This window comes from Nicotiana sylvestris, chromosome 8, assembly GCF_000393655.2.
Source record: "Nicotiana sylvestris chromosome 8, ASM39365v2, whole genome shotgun sequence".
In the NCBI taxonomy this organism is placed as follows: domain Eukaryota; kingdom Viridiplantae; phylum Streptophyta; class Magnoliopsida; order Solanales; family Solanaceae; genus Nicotiana; species Nicotiana sylvestris.
Window position 1 is genome coordinate 190,860,378 of NC_091064.1, and position 27,059 is coordinate 190,887,436.

At 38.2% G+C, this 27,059-nt stretch overlaps 1 protein-coding gene across 3 annotated transcripts; it reads left to right on the forward strand.

Annotated features, from left to right (window-relative positions):
- Positions 1-1,518: 1,518 nt before the first annotated feature.
- Positions 1,519-10,136, forward strand: LOC104221268 (uncharacterized). 3 transcript variants are annotated; one of them, XM_070153291.1, is made up of 4 exons: positions 1,519-1,636; positions 7,727-7,827; positions 7,984-8,152; positions 9,759-10,136. In XM_070153291.1, the coding sequence occupies exons 1-4, from the start codon at positions 1,534-1,536 to the stop codon at positions 9,968-9,970; spliced, it is 585 nt and encodes a 194-aa protein (XP_070009392.1). In that variant the 5' UTR covers positions 1,519-1,533; the 3' UTR covers positions 9,971-10,136. The 3 variants fall into 3 exon arrangements, with proteins under 3 accessions (XP_070009392.1, XP_070009393.1, XP_070009394.1); XM_070153292.1 differs by having other exon boundaries at positions 9,774-10,136; XM_070153293.1 differs by having other exon boundaries at positions 1,570-1,769; positions 9,774-10,136.
- Positions 10,137-27,059: the final 16,923 nt, after the last annotated feature.

Below are 27,059 nucleotides of genomic sequence, written 5' to 3' on the forward strand. Positions count from 1 at the left end.
GATCTATTAAATTCTTATATCTTTTTCGATTTGAAGTGGTATTTCATTAATTTAAAATTAAATAGAACATATAGTATCATATTGATTTTTATGTTTAATTATTAAATTCAATTAACCTTGAAAGTGTACATCAACGAAAAAAATAAGTATCATATGTTATTAAGAAAATTCTCCCATAAAAATATATTAATAGATCATATGTTTGTGAATTTTTTCAATTTTTACTAAAAATATATTTATTTATCAAAAATTTGAAATAATATCCATGTAACAAAAGAACCCGAAAAGTCCAAAAAACTCGAATCAATACAATTGATATAGTTGATTTAGTAACCGGTCCATGCGCATCCCCAGATAGAAATATTGATCTCACGTTACAAGAATAATCGGAATTTGGTTCTGGTTTTGTAGTGCCGTGAATGTGTTTTCTCATAAAAGCTTACCACGTTAAGTTAGTTTATTTTTTTGTGAAGACTAATTTAATCTTATAAGATATCAATACTACAGAATTTGATTCTAACTTGGTCTGTCAAAAAAAAAAAAGGATTTGGATAGACTAATGTGTGATGTAAATGAGTTAATGTCATAGATTTAATTGTACGATTTGTGTACTACTCATTGAAAGCGGGTTTTAAGTACTCATCATTTAAGGAAGGTTATTATTATTCGCTGCTTAAATATAGGTATTAAGTCTCAACAGGAAAAGGTTTTACTTAGAATGGTTCCTATTCAATATTACATTTATATCCTTCATTAAATTGCTTTAAGTAAGAAATATTTGAGGGATATTTTTGTCCACCAACATCAGTATTCGTGCTTTTATAATAACATAGATATAGATAGATAGATAGATATAGATTAATCTATCGGTTCGGTTAATAATTGTTTAAGTTTCCTTAACGGTTAAATCGATAACCTTATAAGATATGTTAAATCTTTTTACCCCTGATTATATAGAACCACTTTAGGGCTTTAGAATTAAAAACTCTATTTATTTTCCTTTCGTTTACTTTTAGACTTTAGTTCGGGCAGCTGCCTCCTTCTCGAGTCCTTTTTTACGGTACTCAATAACGACAATTAGAATCTTTATCAGTTTTCTGTTTTTACAATATATTACAGGTTCTTAACTTCATCTAGTTTATGAATAACACGAGTACAAGATGTGAAGAAATACTTTTTTTCATACAAATATTCGGACATGTAGATTAAAGAGTTAGTTTGATAATCACATAGGATCTTATTAATCTTAGAACCATCAAACGTAATAAAATGCAATAGTTTGAATAAGCTTCCAGCTCATATCGGTTAAACCGATAGTTGAATCACTAATGATCATTAACCAATTAATTCGATAATCAATTTTTTATTAGTTCAGTTATGAATTTAGCATATTTAGATATTAATAACAAATAAAATAAATCCATAACATTCAAAATTGAACCGAAGTGACCGATAAGCAGCCTAAGATCTGCTCTTAACCCAGTAAAATCTCACGTGGGCTCTGAGCTTTTCAAAACTTAACGTTTTCAACAAATGAAAAGGTCAAATCTACCCATAAAATATGGAAAATATCCATATTTGCCCCTCAAGTTGCCATGTTTAGCATTGGAAACTTGTTCATTTCGCCAAACTACAAGTACGGTCGTTCGCTCACCTCTGGTTCGAGTTGAATTGATTTGTTCAACTGTTGGGGTTTGTTCATTTTGTGATTCCTTTTATTCTTCTTAATGGGAATAACTGTTTTTTGTGTATCAGTAAATCAATTTGAGGTAAATATTTGTCGTTGAAATACGTTTTGGTACTCGTACAATAGATGCTTTAATTTGTCATCATGAATTTGCTTAGTAAATCTATAAGCATATTGCTTTTGGGGTTAAACTGGCGTTGCTTTTTCTTTTTGATTTCCCTGAGGATCTGCATCTGGTTTTGTAGAAACCAATTAGCTCCTATTCAAAGGCATTAAGAGTCTCCTGTTAGGCATACAGTAAGAGTCTCCTCTTGTGGGATTGATTTAGTGTTAACTTTAGAAGAGTATAGAACCCACCGATGTAAAATCATGGGTCCGCCCTTGAACTATGAGCCGTTTGCATAGCTGCAGAAATTAGGTGGGGCAAAATTTGAAGTTTATGGGTTTGAACATAAATGTCCCTAACTCATTTTAGTTATTGGGTTCGCAATTAGATATTTAAACATATTTAATGTATAAGCAACTGTGCTGGTTCGAACGGCACCTTAGCTCCGCCTCTAGGCCAGAAAAAGACCCAATATGATATTTGTTGGTCACACGTGTAACTATATAAGGTTATGATCCCTTGTTTTGCCTAACAGAGTAGTACATTCATCAGGGGTTAACTTTTGGTAGATTCATGCGGCAAAAGACTGCCTACCGTAACGTGTGTTGCGGAAGTCAAATGTATATAGTGTGAATAAGTCACAACTACTATACCAAAAATTATGACAGCCACCAAATAATAAATAAGACAATAAAGCAACAATAAAGGAACACCAGAATTTACGAGGTTCGACTAATTTTGCCTACTCCTCGGATACAACCAATATTTTATTTCACTCCAAAAATACAAGTGAAATAATACTAAAGAGAGAAGATACAAATGTCTTAAACAGATGAGAAGACAAATGAGAGGTGTGTCCGAGGAGTAGGCAAAATTAGCCGAACCTCGTAAATTCTGGTGTTCCTTTATTGTTGCTTTATTGTCTTATTTATTATTTGGTGGCTGTCATAATTTTTGGTATAGTAGTTGTGACTTATTCACACTATATACATTTGGCTTCCGCAACAATTGGTATCAGAGCCAAGGTACTGTCTTAGTATGCTCTGTGGTTGCAGCATAGTCTGATCTTCCACATCAGAAAAGATTTATCTTGGTAACTGTGTCAAGATTCTGTCTTAGTATGCTCTGTGGTTGCAGCTTAGTCTGATCTTCCACACCAGAAAGGAAATAATCTTGATTTGTGTCGTCAGCTATTAAATAATATTTGTGTCAAAGATGGGAGACAATAAACAAGAAGAATCTACATCAAGTGTCAACAATACGTCATCATTGGCATCTTCGCTTATGACAAGAATTGTGTCAAATGCGAAATTTGCGGTAGAAATATTTGACGGGTCCGGACATTTTGGGATGTGGCAAGGCGAGGTTCTAGATGTCCTTTTTCAACAAGGGCTAGATCTTGCTATTGAAGAAAAGAGACCAGATGCTATTGGAGAAGAAGATTGGAGAATTATCAATCGTGTTGCTTGCGGTACCATTCGATCCTACCTTGCTAGAGAGCAGAAATATCCATACACAAAGGAAACTTCTGCAAGTAGATTATGGAAAGCACTGGAGGATAAATTTTTGAAGAAAAACAGTCAAAATAAATTGTACATGAAGAAGAGACTGTTTCACTTCACCTATGTTCCTGGTACCACGATGAATGAACATATCACCAGTTTCAATAAGTTGGTCACAGATTTGCAAAATATGGATACAACTTATGATGATGGTGACTTGGCCTTGATGTTGTTGGCGTCACTTCCTGATGAGTACGAGCACCTTGAAACTACTCTACTCCATGGAAATGACGAAGTTTCTCTCAGAGAAGTTTGTTCGGCTTTGTACAGCTATGAACAAAGAAAGCGAGAAAAACAGAAGGGCGGAGAAGGAGAAGCACTATTTGTGAGGGGTCGTCCTCAAAGTCAAACGAGGACAAAGAAGGGAAGATCCAAGTCAAGATCCAGACCCAGCAAAGATGAATGTGCCTTTTGTCGAGAAAAAGGGCACTGGAAGAAAGACTGTCCGAAGTTGAAGAATAAGGCCAAACATAACAATGGAAAGGCCATTATGGATTCAAATGTAGCTGATTGTGATGATTCAGACTTCTCATTAGTTACAACAGAGTCATCAACATCATCAGACATATGGTTGATGGACTCGGCTTGTAGCTATCATATGTGTCCCAACAGGGACTGGTTCGTGGAATTTCAAGAAGGAGAATATGGAGTCGTCCACACAGCGGATAACAGCCCTCTTACCTCATATGGCATTGGTTCAATACGATTAAGGAACCATGATGGAATGATCAGAACATTAACAGATGTTCGATATGTACCGGATTTGAAGAAGAATCTCATCTCTGTGGGAGCCCTAGAATCAAAAGGGTTCAAAATCATTGCAGAAAATGGAGTGATGAGAGTATGCTCCGGTGCACTAGTGGTAATGAAGGCTAATCAGAAGAATAATAATATGTACCGCTATCGTGGCAGTACAGTTATTGGGACAGCGACAGTGACATCCAGTGACGACAAAGAGGCAGAAGCAACCAAGCTATGGCACATGCGCTTGGGACATGCTGGAGGAAAATCCTTGAAAACTCTATCAGATCAAGGATTGTTAAAAGGAGTAAAGGCTTGCAACTTGGAGTTTTGTGAGCATTGTGTCAAAGGGAAACAGACAAGGGTTAAATTTGGTACAGCGATCCATAATACTAAAGGCATTTTGGATTATGTACACTCTGATGTTTGGGGTCCTTCCAAAACACCTTCATTGGGTGGGAAACACTATTTTGTAACCTTTGTTGATGATTTTTCTCGAAGAGTGTGGGTGTATACAATGAAAAACAAAGATGAAGTGCTGGGAATTTTTCTCAAATGGAAGACGATGGTGGAGAATCAAACAGGCAGGAGGATCAAGTGTATTCGCACAGACAATGGAGGTGAATACAAAAATGATCATTTCAATAAGGTCTGTGAAAATGATGGCATCGTCCGACACTTCACTGTTAGACATACACCACAACAGAATGGAGTGGCAGAACGTATGAACCGGACCTTGCTGGAGAAGGTACGGTGTATGTTGTCCAATGCTGGCTTGGGCAAAGAATTTTGGGCTGAGGCAATTACATATGCATGCCACCTCATTAATCGTCTACCATCTGCTGCTATTGATGGCAAGACACCATTTGAAAAATGGTATGGAAAACCTGCTGTAGATTATAACTCTTTGCACGTGTTTGGCTCAACTGCATATTATCATGTGACGGAGTCAAAATTGGATCCAAGGGCAAAGAAGGCTATTTTTATGGGAATTACTTCTGGAGTCAAAGGATATCGCTTATGGTGTCCTATGACAAAGAAAGTAATATTCAGCAGGGATGTTACCTTTGATGAATCTGCTATGGTAAATAAGGTAACAGAAGATACCAAACAAAATAAAGGTGCTTCTAAGCAGGTGGAGTTTGAGGGAAAATTTATTTTTCCTACACAAGAAGCAGAGGAGGAAACAAATGAAGATTACCCTCTGGAAGGAGAGCCAGTAGAGGAGATTCCAACTCAGGAACCTCAACAACAACTTGAATCAATAGCAACCAGCAGGCCAAAAAGAACAATAACGAAACCTGTTCGTCTCATAGAGACGGTTGCTTGTGCAACCTCAATTGTAGCTGATGATGTTCCTACTACTTATAAAGACGCTGTCCAAAGTTCAGAAGAAGATAAGTGGAGGATTGCCATGAATGATGAAATACAGTCCCTTCATCAGAATCATACATGGAGATTGGCCAATCTCCCGAAGGGAAAGAAAGCAATTGGGTGCAAATGGGTATTTGCAAAGAAAGAAGGATTTCCTAACCAATTAGATGTTCGCTACAAAGCAAGATTGGTGGCCAAAGGATATGCTCAAAAGGAGGGAATTGATTACAATGAAGTGTTTTCTCCAGTTGTAAAACATTCCTCCATTAGAATTATGTTGGCTTTGGTAGCACAATTGGATTTGGAACTAGTTCAGATGGATGTAAAAACTGCGTTTTTACATGGAAACTTGGAGGAGGAAATCTACATGACTCAGCCAGAAGGATTCAAAGTTGCTGGAAAAGAAAATATGGTGTGCAAACTTGAAAAATCGTTGTACGGATTGAAACAATCTTCTAGACAATGGTACAAGCGATTTGACGAGTTTATGTTGCGGCAAGGGTACAAGAGAAGCAAATACGATCATTGTGTGTATTTGCACAAGCTTAAAGATGGTTCCTTTGTATATCTTCTCCTATATGTTGATGATATGTTGATAGCTTCCAAGAATTCGGAAGAAATTGATAAGTTGAAGATTCAACTGAAGAAGGAGTTCGAGATGAAGGATTTGGGTGAGGCAAAGAAAATTCTTGGCATGGAGATAATTAGAGATAGACGTTCAAAGAAACTCTGTTTATCTCAAAAGGAATATTTGAAGAGAGTACTTCAACGTTTTGGCATAGATGACAAGACTAAGCCAGTTAGTACTCCACTTGCTTCCCATTTTAAGCTAAGTACTATTATGTCGCCAATGGATGAAGCTGAACGAGAGTATATGTCAAAGGTACCATACGCAAATGCTGTTGGTAGCTTGATGTATGCAATGGTTTGCACAAGGCCTGACATTTCACAAGCTGTTGGAGTTATTAGCAGATATATGCACAATCCAGGGAAGGAGCATTGGCAAGCTGTGAAGTGGATTCTACGGTATATTCATAATACTGTAGATGTCGGGTTAGTTTTTGAGCAGGAAGACAATCAGTCTGTAGTTGGATATTGTGACTCAGATTTTGCGGGTGATCTGGACAAACGAAGATCAACTACTGGTTATGTGTTTACTTTTGCAAAGGCACCAGTTAGTTGGAAGTCTACTTTGCAGTCAACAGTTGCTTTGTCTACAACAGAGGCAGAGTACATGGCTATTACAGAGGCTGTGAAAGAGGCAATTTGGCTTCAAGGATTGCTAAAGGAGCTTGGTGTTGAACAAAAAGGCATCACAATTTTTTGTGATAGTCAAAGTGCTATTCAATTAGCGAAGAACCAAGTTTATCATGCAAGGACGAAGCACATTGATGTTCGGTATCATTTCGTACGAGAAATCATAGAAGAAGGTGGAGTCACAGTGAAGAAAATTCATACTACGGAGAATCCTGCTGATATGCTGACAAAGGTGGTGACTGCGGTCAAGTTTCAACATTGTTTGGATTTGATCAACATTGTTGAAAACTGAAGATTGAAGATGAAGACACAATCAAAATTTGTTATTGAGAGAAAATTGAAGATGTGGAATTTTGCCAAGGTGGAGATTTGTTGAATTTGGCAAAACTTTTTGTCCCACATCAGTGGGAAGAGAAGGGTTGGGGGATTTTCCCCCTATAAAAGAAGGCTTAATGTTTAGGATTTAAACACACCTCTCATTTGCCTTCTCATCTGTTTAAGACATTTGTATCTTCTCTCTTTAGTATTATTTCACTTGTATTTTTGGAGTGAAATAAAATATTGGTTGTGTCCGAGGAGTAGGCAAAATTAGCCGAACCTCGTAAATTCTGGTGTTCCTTTATTGTTGCTTTATTGTCTTATTTATTATTTGGTGGCTGTCATAATTTTTGGTATAGTAGTTGTGACACTATATACATTTGGCTTCCGCAACAATGTGGTCTTTTGCCTAGGTATTCTTTTTAAGGGGTATTTGTATCCAATGCAATGTTGTTTTGGATTGTCTTTCAGTAGAATAGCCTGAAACCTTCATTTGCTAAGCTTGTGAGCTGAGTAGAATAGCCTGAAACCTTCATTTGCTAAGCTTGTGAGCTGAATTCACTGAGACCAACTCTCCTCTTTTTGGTTCCTTTGTGAAATTGTATCAAATGCAATGTTTTGATTTGTTCTCCTGAAACATTGCCTGAAATCTTAGCTTACTGAGTTTATGAACTACATCAGATGCAAGAGTGCGGCTAAAAAAGAGAAAGGATTTAATCAAAATGGCAGCAATTTACAGCCTTTACATCATCAATAAATCAGGAGGGCTTATTTTCTACAAGGTGAAGTTCACATTCTCAAATTTTTTAGCTTTCTTATTTTAGTTTGTTCTTATTTGTGGTTATGATATATACTATATATTTTTGGATAGTTACTCAAGTATAGTTCGTTCCTGTCCACACTTATTTGTGATTATAATGGATGTGTAAAATCATTAGGATTATGGTTCTGCTGGAAGAATGGACACAAATGATACTTTGAGATTGGCAAGTTTATGGCATTCGATGCACGCAATCTCTCAGCAGCTGTCCCCGATTCCTGGTTGCTCCGGCATTGAACTCCTTCAAGCTGATACTTTCGATCTGAATTGCTTCCAATCTCTTACTGGTACTTCTTACCTCCCACCATTTTGATTTTGATGTACTTTTCAGAAACATCTTTTCATTATTAATGTATTTATGAACTTCCATTTAGCATTTTTTTCATTGTACATGTCGTGCTATATGCTGAAAGTGTTCATCATTTGGTGAGGAAAATATGTAGTCGTGCACACACTAAGCTTGAAAGCAATTGAAGCTTCATTTCCAGGGATTAAAGAAACTAAAAAGAAAAGGCTTTAAGTGTTTTGTTGGCCTGAAAGTTAAAAACTAATCTAGTCCTCCAAGCTGGAAAAGGGTAAAAGAAGTACTTTAGGTTCAACATCTGAAGCTTAATGCATAAACAAAAATCCTGCTTATTTGGACTTTTGTGTCGGGAAATACAGTCCAGAATATTTAAGCAGCAGAATCCATCCTATTTTTTGCTTATGTTATTTATATTTCTTCCAATTTAAATCATGGAACCAGGAAACTTCCAACTTGAATATTCAGAAAAGCTAGACGTATGGTGTTGGAGACTAGAGAAAGATGGACAACTAGAACCTAAACCTTTCTGTGAACTTGGTATAGGAGGCCTGGTTCTTCTTGGTACTGTTGTGTAATGTTAAGTTCCTTAGCTCTAAACCCAACCAACACCTTCTTATCAACCCTAAACGCCTAGTGCAATCAAAATGATTTTTGAGCATCTACTGAGAGCTTGTACTCTATTATGGAAACTGAAGCCACTCAAACAATGGTGTAATCTATGCAACTACATCTCAAAATTTTTCTGGAGAGAGATCTCTTACTAGGTGCTAGAACTATCTCGAAGATATGAAATACGCAAGAAATGATCTCCATGACTCAATAGATACAAGATATTATAACTTTAGTCTCAGGAAGAATTGATTATAGGCGTACTGCCTCTTTGTTTAATAAATGACTTGTCCAGAATATGTCCACAGAGCTTTTGAATCGGTGGTCCTGTGGTTGTTCATTCATGTAAAAGAGGACAAAAAGGAAAGAAAGAAAGAAGAGACGTAAAGACTGTGCCTTATAAAAAAGAAGTAATGAATGTGACTGCTTGTTATAACATATAACTTATAATTTTTACCTCAAAAAGTCTCCAACCATGCACTTCTATAGTTCCATTTCACCAACAGGCCACCAAGAGTGTTATATTTGTAACAGTGAATCCAATCACTCCCTTCACAATCAAAAAGCACACAAAAAAATTTAAGATTTCATGGATCTTCAACATCGCTAATAATTAACCTTCAGTAGATGATATTCTTCTTGGATTATCTGTTATACTTTAACTTTGTAGAAATTAGTTTGTTCCTTGGATAGTGATAAGTTGAAAAATAAAGTGAAACATTTCAGTATATGGAAACAAAATTGGCAAATAAAGTGATAATGCAATGGAAATGGTGGATGACACTGTACTACTGTACACACACCATCTTTGGTAGATATTTAACAGACTGGTTCCTATGTGTTTGTGCTTGAATCAAAACTAATTCTTATGTCATTGAGTTGAGTGTTCCATACAACATTTAATTTGACTTGATGATATTCAGTTTTCTCTTTGTCTTTTGATCGATGGTTAAATAATATCTCACCAGTTAAAGAATTAGACATTGTAATTGCAGGGACAAAAGTTTTTGTGGTCAGTGAACCTGGAACTCTGCATATGGAATATCTCTTGAAGTACGTTTACGAATTATACACTGATTATGTCTTGAAGAACCCCTTCTATGAAATGGAAATGCCAATCCGGTGTGAACTCTTCGACATAAATTTAACACAGGCAGTTCAGAAAGATCGGGTTGCCTTATTGGGCAGATGAACTTCTGAAGCTCATATGACACATGTTGTTAGCCTATGATTCTGTAAATTTTTCCGGATAAGTTCCATTAGATACATGTGCAATGTGTGTTTCTTTATTGTTCTGGAATAAATAGTATACATGGTAAATCACAGTGCTGGTGATCTAATATACGGTCTTTGATATACTTTAACCACAGTAACTGCCAAATAGGATCTGTTGTGCAAGAAGAGATGGCAAAGTGATGCTCTCTACATGTCCAGAGGAAATAATCTTGCCGACTTGGTTAACTTATACAATTAGAATTTTGGTCTATGATCCTCTTCTATTTTAAGATAGAAAAGGTTTAATTTGTCATGGTATTGGTGTCAAAATCACCTAAGCCATATGTTGCTAGTGAGTGATAGGAATCATACTAGGAAGAGAGTGAAGGGCTTTCAAGAAAGAGCTAACAAGTGACGGTTCCTTAGTTGGTCTTCGTTGGTTCTTATTAATTTACAAATATTACAAATGAGGCCAATTGCTTTTCTTTTGGGTTTGGGGGGGGGGGGGGGGGGCAAAAATGACACTTTTTAATTGTTTAATCAGAAAATAACTTACGTAATCTAATACTAAGGTACCCTTTTAATTTTTCACATAAGACTCTCTTTTCTCTTTGTGTTGTGAAAATAACATGAGCTAGTTTGTTTTCGGACTGATAATCGAAAAATAGTTAGCGTTTGCAAAGTCATTGAAACATAATAGTAACTGTTTTGCCGAAACACAAAAAGTTCTAGCATAATATGCGGGATTATGGAGGTCCTGCATATTATGTTGGAACTCCAGCACACGGAAAGTTCCAGTATAATATGCGGGATTATGGAGCTCATGCATATGCACATCACATTATGTTGGAAGCTCATATGTAAAAATATTCGAACTCTAGCATATTATGCTGGAATATTTTTGAATTTTTAAGGGTTTTTTATTCAGATTTTATCTTTACATGAAAAAGTGACTAAATTTCGATTACTTTGCTATGACTATTTTTCCAGTTGTAAATCTGGCTATTTATTAATTTTGCCCCTTTTTGTTTTGACAAGGAAGTTCAAAATGAATTCTTAGTATCTTAATCCTTATGAATGCCAAATTAACTACACTTTTCTTTTCTTTTACTTTTTGAATCAATCAAGGAGTTAACTACCTTTCAATTCCAAACTAGTTAGAGTCAGTATATGAATATTATGTTATCACTTTGCTTAATCAGGTCATTAAAAGGATTCGCCATGGCTAGAGCAAATTAAGTACTCTTACTTTTGGCCGTTAATTTACTGCAATTCTTTTCTTTTCTCCTATCCAAGTTTGAAACCACAATTTATTGCCAAGCTCACCCCTGTTCCAAGAGAAACCTAGAAATTTAAAGCTACATTAAATTGTCATTCTTGTCCCCTTTCAAGATATAGGTTAAACTAATTATCAAATACTAATAATTGAAGAAACTGTTTCACAGGTGAGCAGTAGAAGAGTTTAAAGGCATAACGCTGACAATATTGTATAATTTTTTCAGCTGTGTAGCATAATAAATGGGGATAGTTGCAACAAACAGCTATCTCGATCAAGACATTTTATTTTAAAGCATATACCTTCATTCCTACATAATTAATTATGGGTGGTTGTAAACGAGCTACGTACCGTCATAAGAATGAACTCTAACTGTCTTCTGTGAGACTAATCAATTTAATAAAATCCGATTTTTAGTTTGCTTTTTTGTCAAGGATAAATATTTTATTATCAAGATAATGCTATGACTCTACCACAAATTTAATTATGATAAGAATGAGGATGTGCGTGGACGAATTATTTGATAACTTTAGGGACTCCATTTTTCCGGGTCACTAAAAGCCATTTTTCTTGTATTAATTTTCCTAATTAAGTTAATCACATCAAGTCAGTGAGCGAGTAACTGAACGAGAGAGACATGTTTAATAGGATCATGAAGGGAATTTGACTCTGACAATTCATAACAAAAAATTGACTTAACGTTTCAAGTGCGATTATTAGGGTGAAAACTAAGTTGGTCCTTGAAATAAATTTATTTAAACTTTGCTTTTCCTAATTAGCAGTTTGGCTAAAAAGCCAGCAAACTTTGAATATGGGAAAATAACATTGTACAACCGCTTCTAAAATAAGAACCGATTACATGCATTTACAATTTTCTCAGGCATTTTTTCACATGACTATTAAAAGTTATTTCTGATGCAATATTTGTCCAGTAGTGCTTTGTCGTAACCTTGGATTACTGAGGACATGGCCCTTGATAGAGAATTATGGAGGTCGAGCATTAAGGTTGTAGGTTAGGGGGAGTGTGAATATTTCTACAGCACAATAGAGTGAGACTATCCAGTTAGGAGTTAGACTAGGAATGTCATTGGTCGTCTATTGATGCAGGGCTTTACCTTCTAGTTGTACTATACCAGCCATCTATTTCGTATTTCGTATTTCGTATTCTGTATTTCATATTTCATATCTCTTATATATTGTTGTTATTTTTATTACGCATTTTTATGGTACTAATATATCATCTCCTATTGCTTTTTTGAGCCGAGGGTCTCCTGGAAACAGCCTCTCTATCCTTCGGGGTAGAGGTAAGGTCTGCGTACATATTACCCTCCCCAGACCCCACTTGTGGGATTATACTGGGTCGTCGTCGTCGTCGTTGTTGTTGTTGTTGTTGTTGTTGTTGTTGTTGTTGTTGTTGTTGTTGTTGTAGTAGTGCTTTGTCGTAACCATCTAGTTTGGTATTAAACTCTTCAGGGATCCTGTTACTGAAACTATCCCAAAAGTGTACACCGAACTATGATTTTCTTTAGCATTCTCCCACTACGACGAAGTACTACTAATATTACCTTCATTACCTTACGGTATTAAAATATTAGTGACTTCTTACTATAGGGTTCACTGTTCAGACATCACTCCCACTCAATAAAGGCATATTATGTAATGATCCGACTGGTCGTTTTGCTTTTTAGAACCCCGTTCCCCTAATAAAACTTTTCGCGCTTGCTTTAACTAATTTACGACATGCGGGGATGGTTGGTTCGGGATTTGGAAGAGTTTGGATTGAAATAGGTTCATTTGATTCCTTAAGATTTTCTTGGAAGGCTAAGTTTGACTTTGGCCAATATTTTTAGCAAACGGACCCGGATTCGTGTTTTGACGGTCCCAGAATCGAATTCTGAGGTCCCTAACCCGAGTAATGAATTTTTATTAGAAATTGTTAAACTGAAATTCTAAGAATTTAAAAAAATTAAAAATGATTGACCACTTTGGTATCGGGCTCATATGTTGGTTCCGGAGCCCGGTACAGGTTTAATATAATATTTAAGACTTGCCCGCAAAATTTGGTGTCAATCCGAGTAGTATAAATACGTTTCGATGCGTTAGAAGTGAATTGAAGAACTTGAAGTTCATAAGAGTGATTCAATTGGTTTTAAGGGATGATTCTTAGAATTTCATAAGAATCCTCCGTATTAGCAATACATTACCACTCCATAATGTCCAATACGTAGGAAAAATATAAGTAATAATTAAATGGACAACATAAAGAGTTGAAATTGAGAAAAAAAAAATACCTCCACGATAATATATTTTATATTACATTTGAACTACTTTCCTACTCAAATAATATTTTTTTATCAATTTTTCGTGTAATATTGAAAAATACCCAATTATTAAACAACAAGTAAGAAAATATTTAAGAATATAAATGTGTGAGAAAGAGAGAAAAAAATGATTGGTAAGAGTCAATACCACTAATAATTATACAAATATAAAGATCTAAATGTGAAATGTCATACCAATCTTTTACTCTTTGAAAATAAAATTTATGGCGGATAAAATTATAATTAATATTAAATATTCAAAATAAGAGATGAACTAATATTAAGATCTGAATAAACATAGAATAAAATATTTTTTATGTTTAAACCAAATAATTAATAATTAAATATTTTAATTAATTATTTAGCAAGAGAATCCAATTCAATTATTCTTTAAGTTCATCATACGAGTAAATTTCTTATTCAAGTTTAAAAAAAAATCTTAGGGTTGTCACACCTCCTTTTTGTGCGCCCGGCCCCGAAGGGTTAAATGCGCGGGTGGAGTTTTTCCAATTTAAGTGACAATATTCGAAATGGGATTATTTATTTAATTCAGAGTCGCCACTTGGGAAAGGTTTGGTTTTTGGTGTCCCAAGTCACCGGTTTATCTTGAATCCCAAATCGAGGAAATTTTCGACTTTTCCAAATGAAGTCTGCGAACCAGAAATTCTAAGTAAGGAATTCTGTTGACCCGAGGGAAGGTGTTAGGCACCCTCGAATCCCGTGGTTCTAGCACGGTCGCTTAAATTGTTATAATGGCTAAATATCTGATTTAAATACATGTTGTGACTTATGTGCTTTTATTAAGTTTAAACCGCTTTTATTATTATCATTTATTTTTTATAGAATTGCAACGTCGTGAAAATGCATCTCGAACCACGTCACAATCAATGCACCCGTAGTTGTTAACACATTTCGACTCCGTTGAGATTTGAATTTGGGTCACATAAATGCGCACCCGAATTTAAGAATGTAATTTAATTAAGTCGCGCCTAAAGAGTCTAACGCGTTATTATCTTTGGGGAAGGCAGTGAAATTCACTAAACAGTCCATCCCAAATTCTAAGTATTTATCATGATCAATTATTGAGGGCCCCGCAATTTGCATTTTTTATTTGGCGAGGCTCGTCTCATTATTTTAGAAGGGTATTCTACAGTGACTACATTTCTACTACGTTTGTCTCTGAAAGAAAGGAAAAGATGATACCGAACTTACTTGTTTGAACAAATACAGACTGAATCTTTATTATGTTTGCCGAACCTAAATTTATTTGATTACCTGATTGATTATTTATGAGGTGAGAGTTACCTCATGCTTTGTCTTCATCGAGTGAATACGCTTATTAATTTGCTAAGTGAGATTGCAAGCAAACTAACAACATATACTGAGTTATATTTAACGACCTCCAAGTTTTATTTTAAACTCTAACCTATTTGAAATTGATAAACGAAATCGGCTATTTATTAGGAAAATTACTACTGATTGAACTCAAAACGACTATTAGTTTTCCTCAACAGTCATCGCATTATTTCGAAACAAGGAATCTATACCGAGACCCGATATCGAACCTATATCGGAATAAATAATCTGACAGGAGAGCTGTCATTCATAGCCAAACTATTAATGTGACTGCATGAGAGTTTGTTTGGGATACATTTATCCCAGGCCTAGTACCACAGATTTGTCAATTCAGTGGTCTAGGCAAAATACACACAAGTGCTTGCCATGACTCTATGTTATACAATCATAACTAAGTCAAACAGAGTGTTATACTGAACTGAATGTATACTAAATCAAACATACTGTCTATGTCATACTGTCATTACTATTGAACAATGCTATCTAATAGTTCATCTCAAACAGAATGTATGTTAGTTTATACAGAATGTTTGCAGTTTGCAGTTAAACAAATACAGGCCCAACTAACATTCAACCTATTTTAGCACCAATGTTATAACATAAACAGATGTTCATTTCTTTATTTCTGCTTCAACTTCAAACTTTCAACAATACATGGTTCAGAGGTTGTGTACCTGGAAATATTTGACAATTGAAGAAGAGGGCAATCAGCAGAGTAACAATGACAACAAGTGCAGCAGCAGTAACAGCAGGTAACAAAAATCCCAATGCAAGAAGCAGTTATGGCCAATGGGAAGAGGCAACAAAATGACAGCAAAAGCAGAGGAGTGGGCTCAGGGTTCAAGTGGTCCAATTCCAAAAGAAAGCAAACCAATAAGAATCAAACAACAGAATCCTTACTGATTCTTGAGAGGAAATCAGCACTTATTTGAAACAGGGTGAACAGACTGGAAATCGAACAAACAGCAGGAAGAAAACAGTTTCTGATTTTCGTGATATCCCTCTCCCTGTCTCCTTTCTTTTCAAAATCCAATGTCAATTTTTAGTTTTGAAATTATGCTTGAGTTATCAGAAAGAAATCTTTTCCAGTTTTTCTGTTTTCAGAACTTGAAATCTCAGGTGTTCCCTCTCAGTGTCTCTCTCTATCTCTGTGTGCTCTATCTGTGTTTATTTCAAACTCTCTCTTTTCTTCAGGGTTCCCTAAACTCTCTCCCCCCTCTTAGGTCTGTCTCCTCCCTTTCTTATCTCCAGGTCCTCCTCTATCAGATGTCCCCTCTCCCCTTTATAAACCTTAAAACTAACCCTTTTAACAGCCTGTTTAGAATGTCACCATACCCCTCCCATGTGCCTTCCATTTTCAGATTCCAATTGGCTAATTAAGTATGAACAAAAACCATGATATTCCTTGGCAGACTCACTTTAAGTAATGTTTATTATTTTTGAGGTTAAAGTAGAGTATGGGCAGCAGAATGTATCTGACAGCATATGCTGTCAAATTATTTAAAACTTAACAAAACCTTTATGCAGGCCACAGGTTGTGCACAAAGCACATGAGGTGCACCAATGCACATGTTGTGCACAAGTGCACATGCCCTCCAATTCAGAACTTAAACCAAACATCCCTTTTACATTACTGATCCAAATCAACAGCTATAAGTAAACAAAACTGGTTCTTAATTGATTTAACAAATGCTTAGCAGAAGTAAGTCGATTTGTTATTGTTCGGACAGCTGAAACTAATTGACGACATATGTCGACTCGACTATATTAGCATTAACACATACAATCGTAGCCAAAAAATCAGACATTCAAAAGTATAGGACACATGACTCGAATTGTACTGGCTAAGCAAAGTGGTACTCGAGGAGCCAATTGATCAGTCAAACATTTGGAGCTCAATTATTCACACAGCATATACACACGCATTATCAGAATAAAGGAGAGATTCAAACAAACACAGTGGTTCAGGCAAAGTGGACAAACAGAAGTTGGTAAAAATTCAAAGACACAAATTGAAACAAAACATGAACAGACATTTATTCACTCACATGGACCAAACAGAAATAAAGAAAAGAAAACAAGACTCACCTCAAATCTTGAAAAAAAACAAAACCTTGACTCGGACTTGGACAGACCTTTCTTAAGGTTGAATGGACTTTAATCGAAGTGTTTCTCAAATGAGAAATACTTCGATTAAGGTCCATTAGACCTTAATCTCTTTGGCTCGGACGGACACGGACCAGTGATGAGGAACCCTAAGGTTCGAAAACTAGATCCGGGATTCATGCTTCCCTGGTCAGATTCGGACCAAACCAAGTATGGTTTGGTCACGAGGGGGTCTGGGGAGTGTCTGGTGTGAAACTGGGGTTAAACTGTGTAGATCGAGTTTTGACTCGAATCTTCAAATGAAGATTCGAGAAGGTGGGAAGGGATTCGAGCTACATGGTTAACAGATTCGTGTTCCGGATGGTGAGGGGGTTCCATGGTGTTCAGGTGGAGGTCACCGGCGTTCATGCCGCCGGTTTCTGGTGAGGGTGTGCAGGGGCGGCTAGGGTTTGAGGGGAAGGGTCTGTGGAGACGAAGGCTGGGGTATTGGATAGGGGGGCAGGGTATGTCAAAGGCTTATATATGGAATGGGTGGGTTGATCTCAACCGTTAGATCAATCTAGATCTACGGTCTGGATCTGAGGGCTTAAATAGAACGGTGTCGTTTCGAGGGTAAAGGGTTTGGGTTGGTCCGGGTGGAAACGGGTCGGGGCCATTAGTGGGTTATGGGGAGGTGATCTTGGCCGTTGATCAATCTGAGATCAACGGCCCAGATCAACCTGTATCAACACGACGTCGTTTGGATTCTCTGGGCATCAGCTGGACTGGACCGGCAGGCCTGGTTTGGGCATTGCTTGTTTGGGCCAATTTTAATAAATTGTCCCAATCCGGAAGAAAGGGTCTTTTCCTTTTTTTTTTCTTTTATTATTCTTATTTATTTTAAAAACAAAACTAAGCAAAAAATCAAATTAAAATTAAATACACACTCAATACAATTATTTGCACCCACACACTAAAAATATTTCAAAACAGGTAAAATCAAACAAAATAAAATCACGGACGAAGATGCCTATTCATGATTTTCTATTCAACGACCGGATTACGGTTCGAATTATGCATGACACACACATTTTTTGTATTTTGTTTTAATAAAGTAAAAATGGGCAAAAATCGCAAATAACCAACAAAGTGCCATGTAAAAATCCAAAATTTGTACAGCGGGGCCAATTATTATTATTTTTTATTTCTTTTGGAGCGATTGTCGTGCGAAACAAAAATCACGTGCTCACAGCTGTCCCTCTTTGTTCGGAAACACGAAGAGTTTTCGTGCAAAGATAAAGTGAGCGTGTATGAGCGATTTTTGCCTATGGACCACTCCGTATGAAGCATGTTTTTGAAAGATCTGACCGAATCTTGCTTCAAAGATTTCCTACATATCCTGGGCTAAACAGGAATCAGGTCAATGTAGTTCGAGAAGTTTTGGTAGCTGGGACTACCATGGGATTGCAATGCTTGCTGCTACTGCTGTTGCTGTTGTCACTGCTGCGTCACTGACCGCCTTATTACAACCAAACGAAAATTGGAAACTGAACTAACTACTTATATGCATGTCAACTGCTAGTTACAAGATTCCTATCTATGATTCTTTTACGACTTGATCTTGGGTCTTAGCTGATTCTGCTTGTAGACTCCGATCTGAATCTTGATGCTTGCGAGTTGCGGCGACTTGTTTAATCTCCGGGATACTGAGTGAGACGCGATTGGCAGGGTTCAGGACCTTAGTCAAATGTTGGAGTCGATCTGCTCTCCATTCACTCTGATATCTCGGGATGTCTTCTTTTGTCTTTTTCTTCTTTGATTCTGAGTTGAGACTCATCTCGTGGGTCATTTCAATCCGCGTGGCTCGAGGTTAGACCTGCGGGAAAAACAAACAAACGAACGAAATTTTCTGCCCCAGTTTCAGTAGGAAAATTTCGTTAATTATTCGCCAGGAAGTTCACAAAATTGATGGAAGAGGATATGCATGCTCAGTTCAGGGTTGGAGCCCTAATACCGGCTAGCTGGGGAAAGGTTCAGTTTGGGGTTTAAAACCCTAACGCCGAACAAAGGAAGAATTCAGTTTAGGGTTTAAAACCCTAATGCTGACTAAAGGAAAAAGTTCAGTTTAGGATTTAAAACCCTAATGCTGACTAAAAGAAAAATTCAGTTTAGGGTTTAAAACCCTAATGCTGATTGCATGGAAAAGCTCAGTTTAGGGTTTAAAACCCTAATGCTGGCTGAAAGGAAAAAGTTCAGTTTAGGGTTTAAAACCCTAATGCTGACTAAAAGGAAAAATTCAGTTTAGAGTTTAAAAACCCTAATGCTGATTGAAGGAAAGAAAGAAAGAAAAAATTCAGTTTAGGGTTTAAAACCCTAATGCCGACTGAAAGGAAAAATTCAGTTTAGAGTTTAAAACCCTAATGCTGATTGAAGGAAAAAAGTTCTCGGGTTATGCCGAAAAGATTCATCGAGTTATGCTGGGAGGATTCATCGGGTTATGCCGGGAAGATTCATCGGGTTATGCCGGGAAGATTCATCGGGTTATACCGGGAAGATTCATTGGGTTATGCCGGAAGGTTTATCGGATTATGCCGAAAAGATTCATCGGGTTATGCCGGGAGGATTCATCGGGTTATGCCGGGAAGGTTCATCGGGTTATGCCGGGAAGATTCATCGGGTTATGCCGGGAAGATTCATCGGGTTATGCCGGGAGGATTCATCGGGTTATGCCGGGGAGTTTCATCGGGTTATGCCGGGAGGATTCATCGGGCTATGCCGGGAAAATTCATCGGGTTATGCCCGGAAGATTCATCGGGTTATGCCGGGAGGATTCATCGGGTTATGCCGGGAAGATTCATCGGGTTATGCCGAGAAAATTCATCGGGTTATGCCGGGAAGATTCATCGGGTTATGCCGGGAGGATTCATCGGGTTATGCCGGGAAGATTCATCGGGTTATACCGGGAAGGTTTATCGGGTTATGCCGGGAGGATTCATCGGGTTATGCCGGGAAGGTTCATCGGGTTATGCCGGGAAGATTCATCGAGTTATGCCGGGAAGTTTCATCGGGTTATGCCGAAAAATTCATCGGGTTATGCCGGGACGATTCATCGGGTTATGCTGGGAAGGTTCATCGGGTTATGCCGGGAAGATTCATCGGGTTATGTCGGGAAGTTTCATCGGGTTATACCGGGAAGATTCATCGGGTTATGCCGAAAAGACTCATCGGATTATGCCGAAGAGATTCATCGGATCATGCCGGGAAGGTTTATCGGGTTATGCCGAAAAATTCATCGGGTTATGCCGGGGAGATTCATCGGGTTATGCCGGGGATTTGGGTAGATAAAGCTCCTTGGGTTATGCCAGGGAGATCCATGGTTTTTAATCAAAATGCATGAAAATATTATGGGAAACTTACCTTTGGTCGTTTTCTGCTGCAAGGTTGTTTCAATTCTTGCGCGCTTTATCTCTTTTGGGCTACACCTGCTTCTTGTACAGCTGCTTTGTGTCGCACCTGTCTCAATTTTCCTAAACAAAGAAAGATTATTAGTTTGAAAACGGCGGTTGGTTTGGGGGACTTGACTGTTCCAATTGCTTTGTCTTGGCCTAATTCTTGTTGAGAAACTCTGCTATTGATTGGATTCACATGCAAAAACCTTTGGACTACTCAGACTTGCGTTTCCAGATTTTGTGATGATTTGCCTTATAAGGCTTTGGTTTTTCCGTCCCATTCTGCTTGGGGATTTTTGGCGGGATTTTATCGGGGAGACTCTGTGGGATTTGTACAAGAGAAAACCGTGGGGATTTGTCCAATGCGAACTTCGTGAGGATTTTTTTTTTTTTTTGTAGCAAACCTGCTGGAGATGTGCTGGGGTGGACTTCTTTGGGGAATTGTACAAGGGGAGACTCCATGGGGGATTTGTAACAAGGGATACCCTGTGGGGATTTGTCGGTTTTGGGAGCAATCAACTACCATGGCCAGTAGGGATGGGACTGACGCGCCACTGAGGTCGTACATTTATTTGACTCTTGCCAAACGGAGCCCTATAAAACCGGTCCTGCCACCCTCCTTTGCGATTATTACGGAATTAAGAGTTAGATAAAAAAGGACTCAAAGAAAGCTATGTAAAGGAGAACATATGAGTTTAAGAGAATCACCCCTTTCGGGGAGAAAAGAAGGACTTATCCGGAGTGTATGCCAGTTTCAAACTGACATGACATGCCTTTTGCATTTCCTCATGAATCAAAACAGATCTATATTTTTTCAAAAACCCGGGAACCTTGCCAGGACTTTCTGAGGTGGAATCATCTTTTTGGCCGACAACGCCCTTTGCGGGTTTTCGCTAGTCGACCTCTCTCATTTCTCTTCTTACTGTCGCCTGCTAGTACTCTTTGCGAGTTTTTACTAAACAAACTCTCTCATTTTCAATTTCTCTTCTCGCGTCGCCTCATGGTGCCCAAAGGTTTTCACCGACAAGACTCTCTCATCTTTATTCCCCTCATTTTGTTGTATCGGGCCCAAATAATTCCATCTTCCTATTTTGAAATAATTTGCTGATTGATCAGAAGGACTTAAAAAAGGTTTGGGGTGAAAAGAATTTGGATTGAACTACAACTTTGGAACCTTTTGGGTGGGATTATTGCCGAATTATTATAACTTCTGCCCCAGTTTTACTTTCGGGGGAATTCCTGGATTTTATTGTTGGTGTGACTGAACCCCAAGGAGAGGTTGCCTACGTATCCTTTCGGAATCAAGTCAAACGTAGTTCAGGCTGTTTTTTTTTTTGGATTTTCTTATTTGCTTTTTTTTGTATATATATTTTCTTATTTTTTTCAATTTTTCTTCTTTTTTTTTTCATTTTCCCTTTTTTTTTCTTTTTTTTATTATTTTATTTTCAATAATATTTTCAGGTTCCAAAGAGGGTGATCAAAGAAGAGTAACCAGCTCAAATGAGTTTTGCAAAGGGTTGATAGTGTTTGGGTAGCGAGAATGAAAGCCTTCGTCATCTCAAACTGTGCAAAGATACCGCCAGAGTGATTTAGACATATCACTGCACCTGCTTTCCAAGCAAGGCTGACGTCGTTTCTTTCGACGTTGCCCAGATACAAATGCTCCATTTGGTAACGTTTTTTGATGACGTATGGACCCTTATTTCTTGGTACAATTGCTCGTGACAAACCGCAGTTATTAAGGTTATCATTCTGTATGGGTCTAAACCCATTTACTGCTCTCAAACTCTGCTTCAGTGACGGACATTTTCCAAACCATGAACCAATTTCTTTAGTTGTTCCTACTTTTCCAATTCTTTATATCTCAAATTTTGACTCATTATGTGAAGTCTGATCGGAGTTCTCGTGATCCGGGCATGAAGTACGCAAACATGTCATGTTATTTAAAGCTCCATTTATCAGAATTGAAGAAAAACACAAAAGAAAACATGGAAGAAGAAAGTGAGTAATCCAGCATGAATTCATTTCTTGGCATTTTGGGGAAGATAAGGAAAAAGGTTGACATTCAGGAAATTAAAAACATGAAACTGAAGAAAAACATCTGAGTCACCCTCTGGGGTTACTCGTGATGCAGAGAAAGTGGCAAGACAGGTTCAATAGGACTTCCGTTTGATCAAGAATGGCGTAGCCTTCTAGTTTTGAAGCTCGGTGCTTGGTCCCATGTATGATACTTCAACGGTGCTAGTGCCCTCTCCTGGCTGGACCATGTGTATTTCGCATAGCTTTTCCCTTGTCGCCTCACCTATTTCCTCGCTCTCGTCGAGCGGGGACACCTCATCATCTCCCTCTTTGTTGTATTTTGGTTCCTGTGGTATGCGTCCGACAAACACTGGCTCGTTCGGCCGAGGTTGTTTGATCGTCCCCCATACCATGGAGGCCTGCTTGAATACATCACTTATTCCTTTTTCTTGCTCCGGAGTTACCCTGGGTCCTTTTCCTGTATCAGCAACAGCAATTATGGCTTTAAGTGCCGGATCAACTTCCTCGTTTTCACAAATCATCCCAACTATCGGCCCGTTGTTGTGGGCGGGCAACGGATTATTGGTCACATTTGGGATATCCTCGTCTCTCAACACAATCTTCCCCTGGTCTAACAGATTCTCTACAGCTTGTTTCAATGTCCAACAGTCGTTGGTGTCGTGCCCTTCTACCCCTGAATGGTATGCACATCTGACACCCCGCTGATATGATGGTGACCCCGGGTTCTGCCCGTTTGGTGGTATGGGCTGCAACAAATTCATTTGGACAAGCTTAGGGAATAGGGTGGAATAGGGTTCACCGATTGGTGTGTAGTTGGGTCTCCTGGGTGGTTCCCGAGGACGGAAATTATTTTGAGGAGGTCGAGGATTGTAGTGGTTTCGGTGAGGAGGCTGATTCCTAGGATGTGGGGCCTGCCCCCGATTGACTGGTTGTGTCCGCTGGATATAAGGCTGGGTGCTCATGACCATGTAGGGCTGAGGAGCGTAGGTCGCATTTTGGTGGGGGAAATAATGTTGCAAGGTTCTTTCCGAAGAACGAAGCCCGGGATCATGATATTCTCCCACCTCTGACACTACCATGGATGTTTCCTCTTTCTTCTTCCCTCTTGCTATTCCTCCAGACCCGCTTTGGACGGCTTGGGAGGTTGCCTTTATGGCTGCCTGACTCAAAATTCTTCCCGTTTTCAAACCGTTCTCCACCATCTCTCCAATCTTAATCGCTTCTGCGAAAGGCTTTCCCATGGCCGACATCATGTTTTGGAAATAGTCGGACTCTTGAGCCTGGAGAAAAGTAGTGACCATCTCTATCTCGTCCATGGAAGGTTTTACCCTTGACGCTTGCTCACGCCATTTGATGGCGTATTCTCTGAAACTTTCCGAGGGTTTCTTCTTTAAGTTTGACAAAGCATTTCTGTCTGGTGCGATGTCAATATTATATTGAAACTGCCCTACGAAGTCTCTGGCAAGATCATCCCATATATGCCAGCGAGATATGTCCTGGTCCATATACCATTCCGAAGCGACTCCCACCAAACTTTCTCCAAAATATGCCATTAGCAGTTCTTCTTTTCCGCCGGCTCCCCGCAATTGGTTGCAGTATTTTTTAAGATGTGCGATGGGATCACCGTGCCCATCGTACTTCTCGAACTTCGGGGTCTTGAAACCCGTCGGCAGGTGCACGTGAGGAAACATGCACAGGTCGGCGTAAGAGACGCTCTTTTGTCCGCTCAATCCTTGCATATTTTTCAAACTTTGTTCAAGGCTTCTCATTCTCTTGGCAATCTCATTTTGTTCTGCAATTCTGGGGTTCTGATCCTGCCCAGGTGCAAGCTCGCACTGAGGCGGTAGAGGATTAGTGCTGGTAGCGAATCTAGTTGGTTCCATTGAGAACGATGGTGCTTGGAATGTAAAAGAGGATGAGTCAAAGCTTGGCTTGTACGTGGCAGGCTGTGCCGTAATCGGGCAAGGCGATGCAGTAAAGATGTTCATGCTTGCATCGGTGGCTGACATTCGGGGATGAGGGTCAGAAGGCAATCCGGCAGAGAAGGCTGAGGTGGATGGGTACCCGAATGGGGTAGCAGGATAATTTATGGGAACATTTGAAGTCCCACTTGACCTGGAGAATAATTCAGGGAATCCGGGGATGACACTTGGCGGCTCTTTCCCATTATTCCAGTCGTCCAGCATTTCCAGCATGCGGAGCCGTAGGATTCTATTTTCCTCCGCAGTTGCGGATTCAGGTGTGAGGACGGCTGAGATCGAGCTTTCCTCAGAAACAGGGATTGTTTGCAATGGAATTTCTGAAGACATTTCCACACTTCCTTTTGACCTGGTGAAGTAAGTGTGAGTACTGCTTCTGGTCCTAACAACAGGTATTTGAACACTTCCCCTTGACCTTGTGAAGTATGAGTGCGAGGCCAGACTTTCACCAAACCAACCGTCTTTTCAAAAACCCTGGAATACTCAACGGCAATGCATGGTTAATTTGCAGCAAGTAACAGATAGTCAATCTCACGTTGGGCGTGATACACCTATACAGTTAAGTGGATTACTATATGTTTGCTACGAGAGCATGCGTCATTCCGGCATTTTCCTCTTATTAGTTTTTCCCCCTTTTTTTTCTTTTTTTTTCTTTTTCCTTTTTTTTTGTTTTTCTTTTATGTTTTCTTTTATTTTGCAGTAAAAGAAATGCGACCGGATCCGATGAGGATTGCCTACGTATCACGATGCCTACGTGAATCAGATCATTACGTAGTTCGAAACTAACAAGTATAAAAATAAAGAAGTAAGTGCTCATCTAGCATAGGACTCAAAAGATTTGACCATTCTTTTTTTTTTTTGAATTTTTTTTTTCTTTTTTTTGAAAGGAATACTTCAAAAGAAGAAAGAAAATTTTGTTTATTTTGATTTTTTGTTTTATTTTTTAAAGAGAGACTTCTAAAACATTTATTTGCTTTTGACTTGAATTCTGGGAATTTATTAAAAGGAAAATATGTTTGGTTGATTTTTTTTTTTACCTCTCTTACGGAAGAAAGAATGTGTACGATGTTGCCTCTTTAAATTTTGAAAGAGGGATTTTTTAAGAAAATGATGCGGAATTCTGAGTTTTATTTATTTACAAAAGCACTTCTAAAGAAAAATCCTAATATTTTGAAATTCAATTTTTCAAATATTGTTTTTTTTTTTGGACATTTTACAAAAAAGAGACTAAAAAGCAAAGAGTATAATTTTTTTTGATTTTTGTTGCCGCTTTTTAATTCTTATTTCATTTTTTCATATGAAAGACTTCAGAAAGAAGAAGACGATTTATTTATTATATATTTTTTTGAGTTTAAAGAAAACTTCTATATTATTTTTTTTCTAAAGAAACATTATAAAGAAATAACTAAAGAAAAATATATTTTTTTGGATTTTTAAAATTGGGGCCGGAACCGATGAGGTTTGCCTACGTATCTCACATCCGGTGAGAATCAGACCCGCGTAGTTCGGTCAAATTAACCGAATTATTTTAGAACAAAATTCTTTCCTTTTCAACAAACAACTTTCCAAAAATAAAAGACTATTTTTCTATCTTTTTTTTAGTAAAGCAAATTATTGAAGACAAAACATTTTCCCTTTTTATTATCGCAAAATTTCGGCAGAGTTTTGACAGTAATTGGGCATTGCTATTTTTCAAAGTTGAAAATTAGTCCTATACACTGTTATTTTTTTTATATTTTTCAAATACTCCAAAGTCAAGCAGCATGCATGTCCGAGACAAATAAATGCGCGGAAACAAATAGGATGCAACAGGATGGTCTTTTCATTTCAGGTTGCTAGTCCTAGACGGACCCAACCCCTGTGTTGAGTCCCCTAAGTCAAATGCAACATGATGCAAATAAGCGTTCCTACTAGGGATCCGGCATGAAGTCAAGTTATTCTAGGTTCGTAACCTGGGTATTTGTTCTAGACTGTGTACCCGAGCGGACAACTCGAGTCGAGGAGGGGGCTACGTACCGGGGACCCGCGAGATCGTCCGGCTTTGTAACTTGTCCGACCTCTTTCTTATTTCAGGTATTGACACTAACAGAATAGGGAGTCTCGACCAGCGAGCTTCTCCCCGGAGGTAAGAAGAGAAGGGTTTCGGCACAGTTTATATACAGTTCAGATAATATCAAAGCGGTAAAAGACAACATTTAGCACGTTATGCAAAAACATGTAATAAAGATCAGATAATAAAGCCAAATATAACAATTATTCTAAGCTCGAATTCTTGAACCCTGAACCAGTGGTTCTGGGTTCCATCCCCAGCGGAGTCGCCAGAGCTGTCACACCTCCTTTTTGCGCGCCCGGCCCCGAAGGGTTAAATGCGCGGGTGGAGTTTTTCCAATTTAAGTGACAATATTCGAAATGGGATTATTTATTTAATTCAGAGTCGCCACTTGGGAAAGGTTTGGTTTTTGGTGTCCCAAGTCACCGGTTTATCTTGAATCCCAAATCGAGGAAATTTTCGACTTTTCCAAATGAAGTCTGCGAACCAGAAATTCTAAGTAAGGAATTC

What these genes read in the sequence shown, in the direction of transcription:
- LOC104221268 (XM_070153291.1), top strand. Translation starts at nt 1,534, where the DNA reads ATGAAAAGGTCAAATCTACCCATAAAATATGGAAAATATCCATATTTG. An exon ending in TTCATTTCGCCAAACTACAA is followed by an intron (nt 1,637 to 7,726) that starts GTACGGTCGTTC and finishes GAACTACATCAG; the next exon opens with ATGCAAGAGTGCGGCTAAAA. An exon ending in TTGCTTCCAATCTCTTACTG is followed by an intron (nt 8,153 to 9,758) that starts GTACTTCTTACC and finishes TTAAAGAATTAG; the next exon opens with ACATTGTAATTGCAGGGACA.